The sequence below is a fragment of the Hyposmocoma kahamanoa genome, unplaced genomic scaffold (genome assembly GCF_003589595.1).
Source record: "Hyposmocoma kahamanoa isolate Upper Pololo Valley unplaced genomic scaffold, ASM358959v1 224, whole genome shotgun sequence".
Lineage (NCBI taxonomy): Eukaryota > Metazoa > Arthropoda > Insecta > Lepidoptera > Cosmopterigidae > Hyposmocoma > Hyposmocoma kahamanoa.
In genome coordinates this window covers 5,823,154-5,837,221 of record NW_020653743.1, presented here as the reverse complement: position 1 = coordinate 5,837,221, position 14,068 = coordinate 5,823,154, and the positions used below count along the sequence as shown (strand labels likewise).

Sequence of the window (14,068 nt, the reverse complement as noted above, 5' to 3'; positions counted from 1 at the left end):
CACACACACACACACACACACACACACACACACACACACACACACACATCTCATATGTATAGTATATACATACTATACATATTATTTTAATTTGGATGACGAATACTTAACTAAGTGTAAATTAAACATTTTACAAATAAAAAATATGTTTGCCGTTGATATTGACATGGAACAGAAGCACGGGGTGTGGTTTCAAAAGGTGGTAGGAAACTTCTATTTAATATTTGCTTTGGGCGTGGTGGGCACAGTGCATATTACTTATATATTGTAATTCGGAGCAGCGGCAGCAAGGAAGGTTTGTCGAGGAAGTACTTCGACTCTTCTCCTCACGACCCCTGCATCCAACTACGTCCCCATCGGGGACCCATCCCCACCGCGTAAGTAGGACACGTCGGCCAAGGGAAATCCTCAACGACCCTGACAACCCTATCACTCTCGTCACTTTGAAGGCCCACCAGATCGCTAATCAGTCCAATCGCCCTCATCGGCGAGGTCGTAGAGCCTCCACTTCAGCACGTACATTAGTAGATTCTTGCCTACAGCACGCCCTTCTGGCGAAATTCCCCAGTAGCGCCCTGAGCCGAGGTCCGTGACTACTTGGTCACCAGCGATCGACTGCAAATGTCAGTGTCAAAAAAAAAAGGAAGTAAGGGCGCCGTGATTTGGGGACAGCTATAAGAAATGTTGGGTGAACGTTGTGGTGGCACAAAATGTACATCAGATGGCCCGAATATTGCATAGGAACATGATACTGAGGGTTAGGTTAGGTTAGGCTTTTTCAATTTTTTTATAATACCCAGTGACGGGACAAACAAATCATACGCCTTGTGGCAAGCGACACGCCTATCTATAACAGTTACAGTGCCATCAGAGCATTTAATCGCAAAGATCTTAGGGTCACTGCGCTCGTCACCCTGAGACACAAGTTGACAAGTCCCATGTGCCTGTAATTTCACCAGTACCTTTACCCTTCAAAACCGAAATACAGTAATGCTGACATTACTGTATTCCGGTGCCATGTGCCTGTAATATTACCGGCACCCTTTCCTTTCCAAACCTGGACGCAGTTATACTCACTACTGCTTGGCGGCAGAAATACGTAAGGTAGCAGCAGTATTTCCCTGGACGATTTTTTTCACAAAGGGCAGCACCAGCAATCTTACCCTTCCAAACCCGAGCTCTACTTCTATTAAAGAGCCTTGTCGAGCCTGATCACCGCACAACACCCAACACGATGATTCGATTCACTAAGTCCAATCTTTGGGACTAGCGTGGGCTTAGGTCACGTGGTCCCCAGAGCATTTAACGCAACGAGCTAGCGTGCGGCAGTTACGTAACTCGTGGCGTAAAGTTATGAAATACATCGCAATGTTGGTTCTGGAATGAACAATCGATTAAGCAATACTTGTGAAGAAACACAAAGGCTCTGGAACACGTGACGTCGTTGCGGAATGCGACGGGCAAGACGGACGAAGGTGAAGGGCGCGACCGAGCTGCTCAGACGGAACGATTGAAGTAAATACTTTCAATACAAATAAACCGATTGCGTGACTATTGGCGAGTATCCGATCACTTTTTTAAAGCCACTCAGTAGTGGGCTACTGAAATGCACCACCGTACAAAACAGTGAGCTAAAGGCTTTTCCAAGCCACTGGGAGCATAAATGAACTCGGACCTCGAACATCAGAAACTTCTGAACACTTTCGTCAGAAAGATATGCACATCAGCACTTAAACCTATTGGGCCTTCTTAAATAAGAGCATGCAAGTACAATAATTAGACAATAAATTGATAAATTAAAGTTAATTGATTTAATACGAGATATCATAATCCTGTATGTCATAATTTAAAGTAAATAATAGTAATCATAAAGAAAAATGTATTATGCATCAGTTAATTATTCCTTATATTTCATGAATTCGTCAACTGAGTAGAACAAATGATTAAAGAGCCACCTACCCAATTCCTTTTTCAAACTAGTTAACGGAAGAAGCTTAAGGGCTCTAAAGCTATCTGGTATATGATTAAAACACACATAACGTACGAGTTATTTAGAAAACGTTTTGTTTTGGGTATTGCACCAAGTATCACCTTATTAGGGTTCCTTAGGCTTCTGGCAGTTACGTCCTTCGCGATTATGAATTTTGGTAGATTTCGTTTCACAACTATACCAACTTTCAGTATCTACAGGCATGGGAGGGGCAATACTCTTAACATTTTGAAGTGCGGACCACATGAGACATACGGCGCTACTTTGCAGTTGGCCCGTATACATCGCTTTTGAGCAAGAAAAACCTCCCCCAAGTCTGTACCTTACCCCATATTATGATATTAAAAGGGAGAATCTGGGGCTATTCGTCCTCGCCGCAGAGAAAGGTAGTTTGATGTAGTACATGTCCACCACACACATAATTAGAAATAGAAGAAAGAAACACAAAAAGTAATATAAATAAAATAAATAACACAAAAACAGCACAAAGCTATTTTCTATTTATTTAATATTATATTGTATTTATTTAACAAATTTTACTGTATAACTTAATACTATACTGACATGTGTGCGGCTGCGAAAGTATCCAATCAAATCAAATCAAATCATTTATTTCTTTGTGTTACACGGGTTATAAAGTGGTTACAAGAATGAATTTTGAATCTCTGTGATCCGCCGAGTTTTCTTAGTTTTAGTAATTAATGCAACTAACCAATTAATGCAACCTAATACTAATGAAACATAATAACAATAATAAAATAATAATCATAACAAATTTAATAATGTGAAATGTAAATTTTATAAGAAATCTTCAATATTATAGAATGTCCTATCATTTACGTAATTAAATAATATTTTTTTAAATTCTGCACAATCGTTGCGATTCCTAATTTCAAGTGGAAGTTTGTTATATACCTTCGTAGCCATTAATATTACACTCTTTTGAAGTAGAGCAGTTTTACATGATCTACTTATCTGTTGATGAGAACGGCGGGCTCGTGTGACGAATTCAAATAAATGAAGATGACGCTTTATGAAAAGTGAAATTTCAAATATATATAAGCGTGGTAGAGTCAGTATTTTCAAATTTTTAAAATGTGGTTGACAGCTATCTGTTTTATTCAAGCCGCATATATCTGAATACATCTCTTTTGAGCTTTGAACATGCGTTCAATGTGCGGTGCATTTCCCCAAAAAATGATTCCATACCTAAGGTTGGTTGCTACATAACCGTGGTAGGCGGTCACTAAAGCGTTTAAATTTACTACTTTCGATAGTCTAAACAATGCATAAGAAAACTTTAGTATCTTACCACATACATATTCTAGGCGTGTTCGCCATTTTAGATTATTATCTATATACAAACCTAAGAACTTTACTGTCATTGTTTCACCGACCTCCCTGCTTTCATAGACCACTCTAGTTTGCATAGGTTTATTGTATCTTGTTTAAAGTTCATAACTTTAGTTTTGTCAAGATTTGTAACTAGATCATTATATTTCAGCCATTCGTTCCCAGCCAGAGTTCAAACTTGTATTTATATTTGTTTGATTGTCATAAATTACCGTACAATCATCCGCAAACAATATCATAGGGACGTTAATTGATTTAAGAATGTCATTTATGTATATTAAGAATAGCAATGGTCCCAATACGCTACCTTGAGGTACTCCTTGACTTACTATTCTCTGTGATGATGCATAAAACTTTTCAATTTTCGATACGGGACATACTTTATTAATGTGTGTTGACTGAAGTCTATTTTTAGGGTAGGATTTTATTAGTTCCTGGGCATTGCCTCTTACACCGTATACCCATAATGTATACAAAAGCGTGTTATGATTTACATAATCAAATGCCTTGGTTAGATCCATGTATAATTATGAAACTCTCTCTCTCGTATCTCATTCAGCTATAGCCACAGCCTAGAATGGGCTGTGACGCTGGTTTTCAATGGATCCTAGCGAGTGAGCGACGGACGTGTGCGTCTCGAAATGCAATAAAATACTTTGTAAATAAGTACTTATGTCTTATGTATAGGTATATCGTGTTATTGCAATGTGTACTCTTATATCGAATAAATACTTACAAAATCCTTGCAGTATATACATATAGTTTTATGTATGTTATAAGTGTGTGTAGTGTAAAATTAAATAGTTAGTAATTTTCATTATTATTAATACAAATTTAAACTATATTCCGCTAAAAATATTATTCAACAAGCATAGTTATTTTACGAATATGCATCACCTTATCACTTGACATATGAACACCCCCATAGCGCAAAATGAAATCCAAGTAATGCTATCTAGCGGTATTCATACAGAATAAAGTATAGGCAATACAAGAAGCTCCACCACATAAAATTCTGCTTGACAAATTCCTAACGTGCAATTCGTTAGTGGCAGTAGAGCTCCTTGTGAAAGAGTTCGTCCAGGCTAGTACTGCCATCTTACCTATTTCTGCCGCCAAGCAGTAATGTCAGCATTACTGTGTTCCGGTTTTAAAGGGTAAGGGTGCTGGTGAAATTACAGGGACATGGGACTTGTCAACTTATGTCTCAGGGTGACGGGAGCAGTGACAGTGCCCCTCAGATCTTTGCAATTTAAAGCTCTGAATGGCACTGTAACTGTTATGGACAGGCATGTAGCTTACAATCAGGCGCACAACTTGTTCGACCCGTCACATGATGTTATTAAAAAAAGTTAGTGTAATGAAAAAGGACCAATTTAGAGAAGACTATTAGGCCACAGAGCAAACTGTTAGGCCGCCAAGATTGCCAAAAATAAAAGTATGTTGGAGTATCATCTACCAAAATTATCCTGTTGGGTTTTTTTATAAAAGGCATAAGCACGCATTTGACATCCATCTCCCCAGATGAAAAGTAACGATTAGTACAGTTATTTATCATGAACATGTACGTACACCAACTAAAAAATGGTCACACCTTTTTCTTTCACCCATAGACATTGTGAATAAATAAATATAAGTTACACTGCCATGTTTCTGACTTTCTCTGACAAGTTTTTTAATTATATTTTCTGTTACGGTGATTTCGAGAAAAAATTTACAAGTTAGACAACATTCCGCGCAATCTTAAGCAAATAATTTATTCTACAGACGAGAGAAATAGAAGGATGATTTAATTTTAAAAGTCGATGCTAGCACAACCGTACCAGCATAGTATAAACAAGACAAGGGTAACTCCTGCCTGTTCAACGCATCAATGCCTACACTTTGCTAAGATTGTCAAATTATTATTTCAATTGTACCTACAGGTTGTACACATGGTTTTAAAAAATGAAGGCGTTCATCATAGTATTTTAGTGCTATATCGAAATAACCTTTGTTAAATGTAGTTTTTACGTATTGACATTTCTATAACAGCATGGCGTATTGATTATGGTATATGATTATGAAATAGAAATTAAATACTAAGCAATTATAAATTTTAGTCAGTCTTATTCAAACCATCAAAAACTCAACAATAAACACGTGTACTAATTGATGTCATTTTTAAACACCGAGCAAATGGCTCTATTTTTGATGTATACATATAATCTCATCGAGTATATAACCAAAAATACAGACGAAATGTCATATAATTTGTTTGAAAACTATTTTTCCAAATCGTTACGGTGACAACTGCGCTCCGATTGGCCAGCCCGAATTCGAAATAATTGACGGGTGTCGTCAATTGTTTCTCTTCAAATCGATCAGTTTAACTTCAGCTTTGGTATAATGTACGAAAATTGCAAAATTACATATTTCATATTTAATTACCGATGAAATGTGATTCCGTTCGTTTTGCAATTAGTTGTTTTACTGTTTTTCCCACTTCACCGATTGGAACAGCCCCCCCATTGTTAGAGATATTTTCTTTATTACAATAAATACAGAATATTTTTGGAATATACGGAGTTGTACCCACAGATCAGTTGTTGGCGGTGTACTATTTCAGTTTTCTGATTTGTGATTTCAGCGCAAACGAGAGTTGATATTTAAAAGTGATATAAGGCCCATTTGCCTGATGAGTTGCCATCGGTGGATGGCCCTTATTTCGTCTCTATTTCTAGTTATATACTCGTTGTATATTCTATATAAATTTTTACTTACTCTTAGATATTTTCAAATTTGACCTAGGCACAAAATAATCTACTACCATTTAAACGTTTCGAAGTTTCTTTTTAAATAATTATTCGTCTCTTTCTGAAAGGGAGCTAGCTATATTATCTATAGCAATCATTCGCTTGAACTGGACACTTATTGGGTTCCAGCTATAACTTTTAACCATCCACGTCTGCTACAGTTACGTGACACTTCGAAAGGCTCTTTTTTTCTTTAATGTAGTTCGCTCGCTTGGCGCTAATTACGCATTTCGAATTTATCTTGAAGACGCTCTTGGTTTAAATAAAGAATTTGAAGCAGTCGAACGATTTTCTAAAACATTCTGGTTGGGTGAATCGAGACAGTTTTGAGTCTATATACATAAATATAGAATAGTCAATTCCATTTAAAAAAAATCTATGTAAGTAATATTTACTTTTGTTGTTGGTTACTTTCGAGGCAAAGATCAGAAAGTAATTGGATGTAGTTTGTAATTATATTTTTACGTGCGGGTGCTGTTCATCTCTACCTAACCCCAAATTTGAGTATTTTTAGGTGGAATATTTTATCTATCTCAGGTACTAGACAATATATTTATTATAACTTTAAGTGAGTATATATATGTATATTTATTATTTTGTGATATCTTTTGGAGCTACTCGAGACGCGTCAGACAAATACTATGATTAAAATGTAGCGAGTTTCAAAAAGGTAGGGTCTGAAAAACAGCTTAAGCTGAGACTCTATCCTTTTTATCTACACAGTATCTATAAGTGATGTTATTTACGACTAAATTGTTTTGTAAATGTAGATAAATAAAGTTCTTTATTATTATTATTATTATTTTTAACCGAAGCAGCTTTATTTTTAGCCGTGAGTTCGAATCCCGGCTCACACCTCTGAGTTTTCACCTCGAGTCGGACTTTATGTGCGAAATTAATTTGAAATTTACCATAAGCCTTTCGGTGATGGAAAACATTGTGATAAAATCTGCACGTCGAAGAAGGTTCACAATCCTCAGAAAACGTGAGAGATCGCCGAATATTATCTGACCTTCTCTTTTTACATGGTTGACTAAATAGTACAATAAAATGTTGCAATATTCTGAACCAAATAAATATTAACATACCTTATAAATACCCTCGTCATAAAATAACCAAAATATTTAATGTACCACCATGCCAGACTAAACTAATTCAGCACTTATTTTTTACGTGGGGAAATCCTCTAGGGTACGTCGGACTCCTATCGACTAAAAGCCCACGGTGTTTCATCTCGGCGCGTTATGCCGAGACTACAGGGGAGCGGGGGCTCTTTCGCATTCTTCCACAGTCCCGACGGCGCTGGCCAGATCTCGGTAGAGTACCGAGAGCCCCTTCCCGCAAGGATGCAGCTGGAGCACACTACATCCGTCCATCACTAAGAGGGGCGCGTTGGAACACTCCGCACGCCACCTAGGGGCCACATCAGGGGCGGCGGCCACCCCCGTGTCCATTATCTAGCACAGTCCACTACCAAGATTATCTTCTACTTACAACCAAATTAACATTCGAATAGTTACAGACATTTTTCCCGTGATGTTTTCAAAAATAACATTCTCGAATCATTTCCCCAGTAAGTTCTTTGTAGTTCTTTTTGTTGCTTATTATTATTTTATTACATTAATTACTGTGTAAGTCTGTAATAGGTAGACATATAAGCCCAATACTAATGTAAAGTTACACTGCTATCTAAGGGTATATGTACCAGTGTAGATGTACCTTATCTATAAAATAAAATAAATAAGTAAACGTGTGAAGTCGCCAACCCGCACTGGGTCAGCGTGGCGGACTATAGCCTAGACCCTCCCCTGAGAGAGTACACAGGTATTCCCTGCAGTGGGACGTATAAATAGGTTGATAATAATGAATATTTTTGACAGTGATTTCATAAACAACCTGAACAATCCCTAACTTCGAACCAGCGTATGTCGCCTCAACGTGGCTTATTTGTTTTTCCTTGTGTTTGTTCGATATGTGCGTCAATAATAATAACAAACTAGTGGAATATTTTTACAAAAAAAAACAGATGCCATATATGTCATGGTAATAAAAACATGATATCCAATAAAAATAAAATGTTGCTAGTATAACGACATCTGTGTCAGTTTTCTGGTAGTTGCAAAAGTACTGGCAAAGTGAAGAAACTTTCATAAATTCTCACAGGTGGCGCTGCTGCAAAAAAAACCATTTACAAATCCAATACAAAGATCCTTAATATTACGAATATAATAGATATTCGTAAGATCGTCCGGAACCAGACAATGTCCGGACACAGGTCCGGAACTCAATTCCTATCACGTTGAGAACAAACTAATATGCCTAAAGGTGCTCACGTGACTCGATATATATATTATTTGTTATAGTACGGTCATTGTCGGACTAGTGTTCAGTACCTAATTTCCGTGGCAATTTTTATTATTTACGCATTCGATTTATTTATTATTTAATATTCGAGAGTTGTACCGTGAAATATTATTACTTACGCGATAATTGCTTGAACATTTAAATAATAAAAATTGCCATGGAAATTAAGTTAGTAGGTGAACACTAGTCCGAGAATGACCGAGTACATTTTAAACCGCGGTGAAATTATTTTAAATACAATCGTCTGCCAATAATTGATCTGGAATATTTTGCTCTTAACAAATATCAGCTGGAAAATTTGTATTCAAGGACCTACAAAAGTAGCTATATAAATGTATCACTACTGGGTACGGGTTTTCCTACTATCTTTATATATAAATCAGGAAAGAAAAGGCGCAAAAGCCATAACCCAAAGTTAGCACGACGAGTATTGAAGAAAAATTTTTAAATTATTAATATATCCTATCATCTCTTTTATTTTTATAACTATGATTACGGCAAAAAGTTAGTTTTTTGGATAATTACAAAACTTTGAGAAAACGGCTCTAAATGCCATAAAAATATGGGATAATATTATTTGATCCTCAAAGATATAATTGATTTATTTGATTAAAATAGCCATTGATTTTGTTTATTTTATGTCCCAGAGAAAGAGGATCAATCATTAAAAAAGATGACCGTTTACATTTTATCCCTGCTGCTTTTGCAAATTTAAAATAGTCATTTAAATGTATGCCTAAAAATATTATCAAACTATATATCAATCTCAATTTTGATAAACTGAACTTTTACGCCGTTTTTTATCTTCTCCAAATTATGTATATGATAAAGAATCGTCAATGTGGTGATAAAGATAAGTGATGACTATATTCTGTCACCAGGTTCCGGTACCACTACCCTCAAGTTCCACGGGAGGCGTATGGCAGGGTTGTCACCAAGGCCCCTCCGAACGTCGTGCGCACCCCTGATTACGATGAGGTGAGTCTGCAAACTAAACTCTCGTACCAAAGTTCTTTTGCCAATTCGAATTTTTTAAAAAGCACACTAATCGTACGTTGAAAACAATACCGTCGTTAGCGAAGGAAACATTTGCTTTTTGAAATTTAAACTTAATTTCAGAAACTTTAACGGTCATTTCCCAAAAGCTTGAGCTTGAAAACAGTTTTAGTAGAGCTCCTTGTGAAAGAGTTCATCCAGAGAAGTACTGCCACTACCCATTTCTGCCTCCAACCAGTAGTGTGAGCATTACTGCATTTCACTTTTGAACGGTAAGGGTGCTGGTGAATTTACAGGCATATGGGACTTTTTTCTTTGTTTATTAGAGGGTTTGTTCTTAATAGAATATGACACCCCCATAGGAACATAGCACCACTTAATCCACAAAACAAATCAATACATTAATAACTGATAATTATCTACAACTGCCTCTGTGGCCGAACGGTTACCATGCTGGACTGCCACACAAAGATCGAACCCGGGCCTCGATTCCGACCGAGAGAAATATTTGTATGGCCTACATTCACTTCTCTCGTGAGTTTGAGTGTAATTTGTGGTTGTCTATGTGTGTGTTCATGGTACCCGCGGTACAGGGTTTCCCTAGTGCGGGGCTATGAGAAAGTGAGCGTGTGTGCGCGTTTATTTTATACATGTTTGTACCATGGGGTACAGCCCTCTGGCGACTTTGGATTTAGGGTTAACCAGTATGCTGTTACACATACCCACACTTAGTACTGGCAAGTTGAATTTGATGCCCAGCTGAAGCCTCTCAACTTCGCTCCAGCCACATTCCACTAGGAAGTGGTATAGGTCCTCGCTCTTGTTACATACAGAACAGTAGGGAGACGTTTGTCGCCACGCCTAAGGTTTAATCATAATGTCAATTACATATGCGCTTTCTTTGTATCACAACAGCCTTTAAATAGAGTATCTGTAAGCTACTAGGATTCCTCTTCAATAATACAACTCCGTACATAGGCACACAGTTTAATCACCGTTTAGAGAAATTACAAAAAACACACTTAAAATATATAAAAAATTACGTGCGGTCGTTTCGCGAGACTGCTGGCCGCAGGCAGAGGGCGCTGGACGACCGATCGCTTTTGTATGTACCTTAAGTAAATACACACGCGACATTTTTTACAAAAAAAATAACAAATAAAAAGGCTAATATATTTATGTAAATGTGAGCGCGTCGTTAACAGTATCTTTCTTCGGGTATACTTCTTCTAACTCCAATTTACTTCTTAGACTACTATAATTATGCTAATAGGTCCTTGACCTCATATCGATCCTCTGGATCTGAACTAGTGAGATCCTCTGATCCCTATAATGGGCCTCCAGATACGCCGCTACAACGTTACCTCTGCCACCGCTTCATGCCACCTTATTATACCTGTAGTACAAGTGGCGGATCTCATTCTAATCCTGTTACTAATTCGTCATACTCTATCTTCAGGCTGTCTAGTCACCAAATACTGTATCTAAGTTAGTAATAAACATTGTGCAAACTTACCAACTGTAGTGCCGACCAACCAGTGCACTCTCAGCAGACGCCTAGTATCTCACCTTCAGAATTTGAGATGCCTGGACTGCTGTGTTAGTACCCTACTCTTAGGTATCATAACAGACTAAATTTATTAATGCTTGATATTACAAAACTAATACAAAATTGCTACATAATTCGCGACAACGTTGTCCTACCCATCAGGTGGGAGAAACTGGTTACTGGGATAACTGTTATGATGTCATTTCAGCTCATGTCTGCTGCATCAATCCAAGGGTAGTTGGGGAGGCAAGGCTTGTATTGTTTTATAGATAGATAGAAAGATAATAAACGTTGTTGCTCACAAAGGAAAAAAAACAAAAGCAGTACATAAATAACTTAGAATTAATGTGGGCAATGGCGGTCTTATCGCTGAAAGCGATCTCTTCCAGTTAACCTTTGAGGCAGAGGAGAACTGAACAGAGAGGAAAATATAGCGTGCCAATGGTAAAAACTTTAATGCATTATTAGGAACTTACATTATCATATTTTGAAATAATAAATGACCACACACAATGATACATTTTATAGCACATTTTTATACGATTCTAAAACCAAGATGAAATTTTAAAAAGTTTTTTAATAAATAAACAGCAATACCTATCAAATCTAACTTATTACAAACTCTTGAAAAATATTTTACTAATTTTTCTAAAAATTAAATTACATTTCCATAAATCGCACATGACAACTAACATAGTATTATCTCAAAATTGCTTTGAGTTATATTAATATTACCTATTTAATTTCAAAGCGACAGTGTCGTGCTGTCATTTTGATATTAAATCGTATACGAATGACATGCAAATATAGCTAAATTTTGGAGATAAATTAGTAATATTACGCAATAATATAACATAAGCCACAAAAATCAAGATACAAAACTTTTGAAAAGGCCCAATCATTTAAATATCGAACAAAATCACGTGTTCCGTGTTCCAAATTCACGTGTAAATGCAATATGAAGAACGAAAAAGTTTTTATATAATATAACATATATAATATAACATAAGCCACAAAAATCTCGGTAAAAAACTTTTTAAAAGGCCCAATCATTTAAATATCGAAAGAATCACGTGTTCCGTGTTCCAAATTCACGTGTAAATGCAATATGAAGAACGAAAAAAGTTTTTATTAATTGTATTATTTTGCGAAGTCAAGATTGTTTACATAAGCTTACTTTTGTTTCAGTTCTATGTTTAGAACAACTACCAAAAAAATAAGAAAGAAACGTGCTTAAAATCTAACAAACGTAAAAAGTCGACTGCGTAATCAAAGTCGGGTTGTAAACACTTTTAAATTATCGAATATTGCTAGCTATTGTCAATGAAAACCGTATCTTGTTTGACATTTGACGTATAACAAAATGAGCTATATATAGAGCAAAACATAACCTACTTCTGGAATGTGACCGCGAGTCTTCAAAAATCTTCTTTTTAAACTTAAAAATTATAAAAAAAATTAATTATATTTTAAAATTATTAATACGAAGATGAAAAATTCCTTCGGTCCGGCCGAATTCCAACCGATGTCTCCTAGCAAACCGTGCCAGCCGCTATGCCAACTAAGCCACGGCACGAACCAGTGGACGTGACGAATTTTTCTATGTGTTTGTTGTCGGATCTTTGTATTTGGTTTTGGTTTTCAACTTTTTAGCCGTAGCGCCATCTATGAAAAATCTACGAAAGTATTTCGTCACCCGGTTAGGTACCTTTACAGCTACCAACCCTGGCTAGAGATGTTGCTACTAACTATTATTAAATTTTTATTGAATGTCAGAATGTTTAACCACATTGTGTGTGTTAGGGGATACACAACATTCAATAAAAATTTTATTATAATTTAAAATTATTATTTCTTCTTTAGTTATTTATTATTCACATGCATCACTCTTGTCAGTTTTTAGCCTACTTCAAAAAGGAAGAGGTTCTCAATTCGACTGTACTTAAACTTATTTCTTTCGCGTGTTTGGGTTTAATTTGTGGTTATTTATGTGTGTGTCCATGACACCCGCGACACAGTCTGGCTAATGCAGGGCATTGTGTGTGTGCGTTATTTGTTTTTTAAAATTAATGGATGTTAATACAAAAGGCAACGTTATTCCTTAGTACCAATTTCTTTCAGGCAACCATATGATCCCTGTGGCGTCATGTACCTGTGACTTTAATGTCAAGTTACGCACATTTTGTAAATGTTTAGCTGAAATACGCAATAATAAGGAATACATTGTAATGAAACCTGCATATCGAAGAAAACCTTGAACCCTCGACCCTTGTGGAAAAGAGAATCCACAATACGGCGAACTACGACCTAAACCCTCTCCTTCGAGGAAACTCACGGAAACAATTTTACAAATTAAAAATATTTAGTTTCCCAAATCGGTCTCACTGGTAATCATACACGGGACTTTTTCATATAACCAACTGTGCTTGTGGTATATGAAGAACAGCCGATTTGTTCATACGTCAAATAACGAATGAACAAAATAAAATCAACTTTATATACTTTATTAACGTTATAAATTCGTCTGTAGCCACATCTCATAAATACATTAAAAGGTGAGGGAATATCCGAACCTATGTTTACACTAGGGTTGTCGCGAATATCAGCATCTGCATCCGTATCCGCACTCATTGATGCTGATATTCTTTGTAATCACAAGTTCGAGTGGTGACATGACCTAAAGGCACGCTGGAATAATTTCAATTTGTTTCACGTCAAATCGAACCGTTTAACTTGCTATAATAATAAATAATAATATTTTGTTTGTTGTTAATAATAGTTTATTTGAAACATATTTAATTACCGACGAAATGTGATTCCGTTTGTTTTGTAATTAGATGTTTTGCTGTTTTTCCCACAACTCCAAATGAAACAGCCCCCCATTGTTACGATTATTATCTTTATTACAATAGATACAGAATATTTTTGGAATATACGGAAGCGTACACACAGGTGAGTTGTTGGCGCTGTACTATTTCGGCTTTCTGATTTGTGATTTCAGCGCAAACGAGACTTAATATT

General features: G+C 36.3%; 1 protein-coding gene across 1 annotated transcript in view; it reads left to right on the top strand.

Moving 5' to 3' along the window:
- LOC113228200 overlaps positions 1-14,068 on the top strand; it is a 191,772-nt gene that overhangs the window by 154,769 nt on the left and 22,935 nt on the right. Inside the window, exon 4 of the mRNA XM_026461444.1 lies at positions 9,384-9,480. Within this exon, the coding sequence (XP_026317229.1) occupies positions 9,384-9,480 (97 nt within the window). The remainder of the gene's footprint in view (positions 1-9,383; positions 9,481-14,068) is intronic.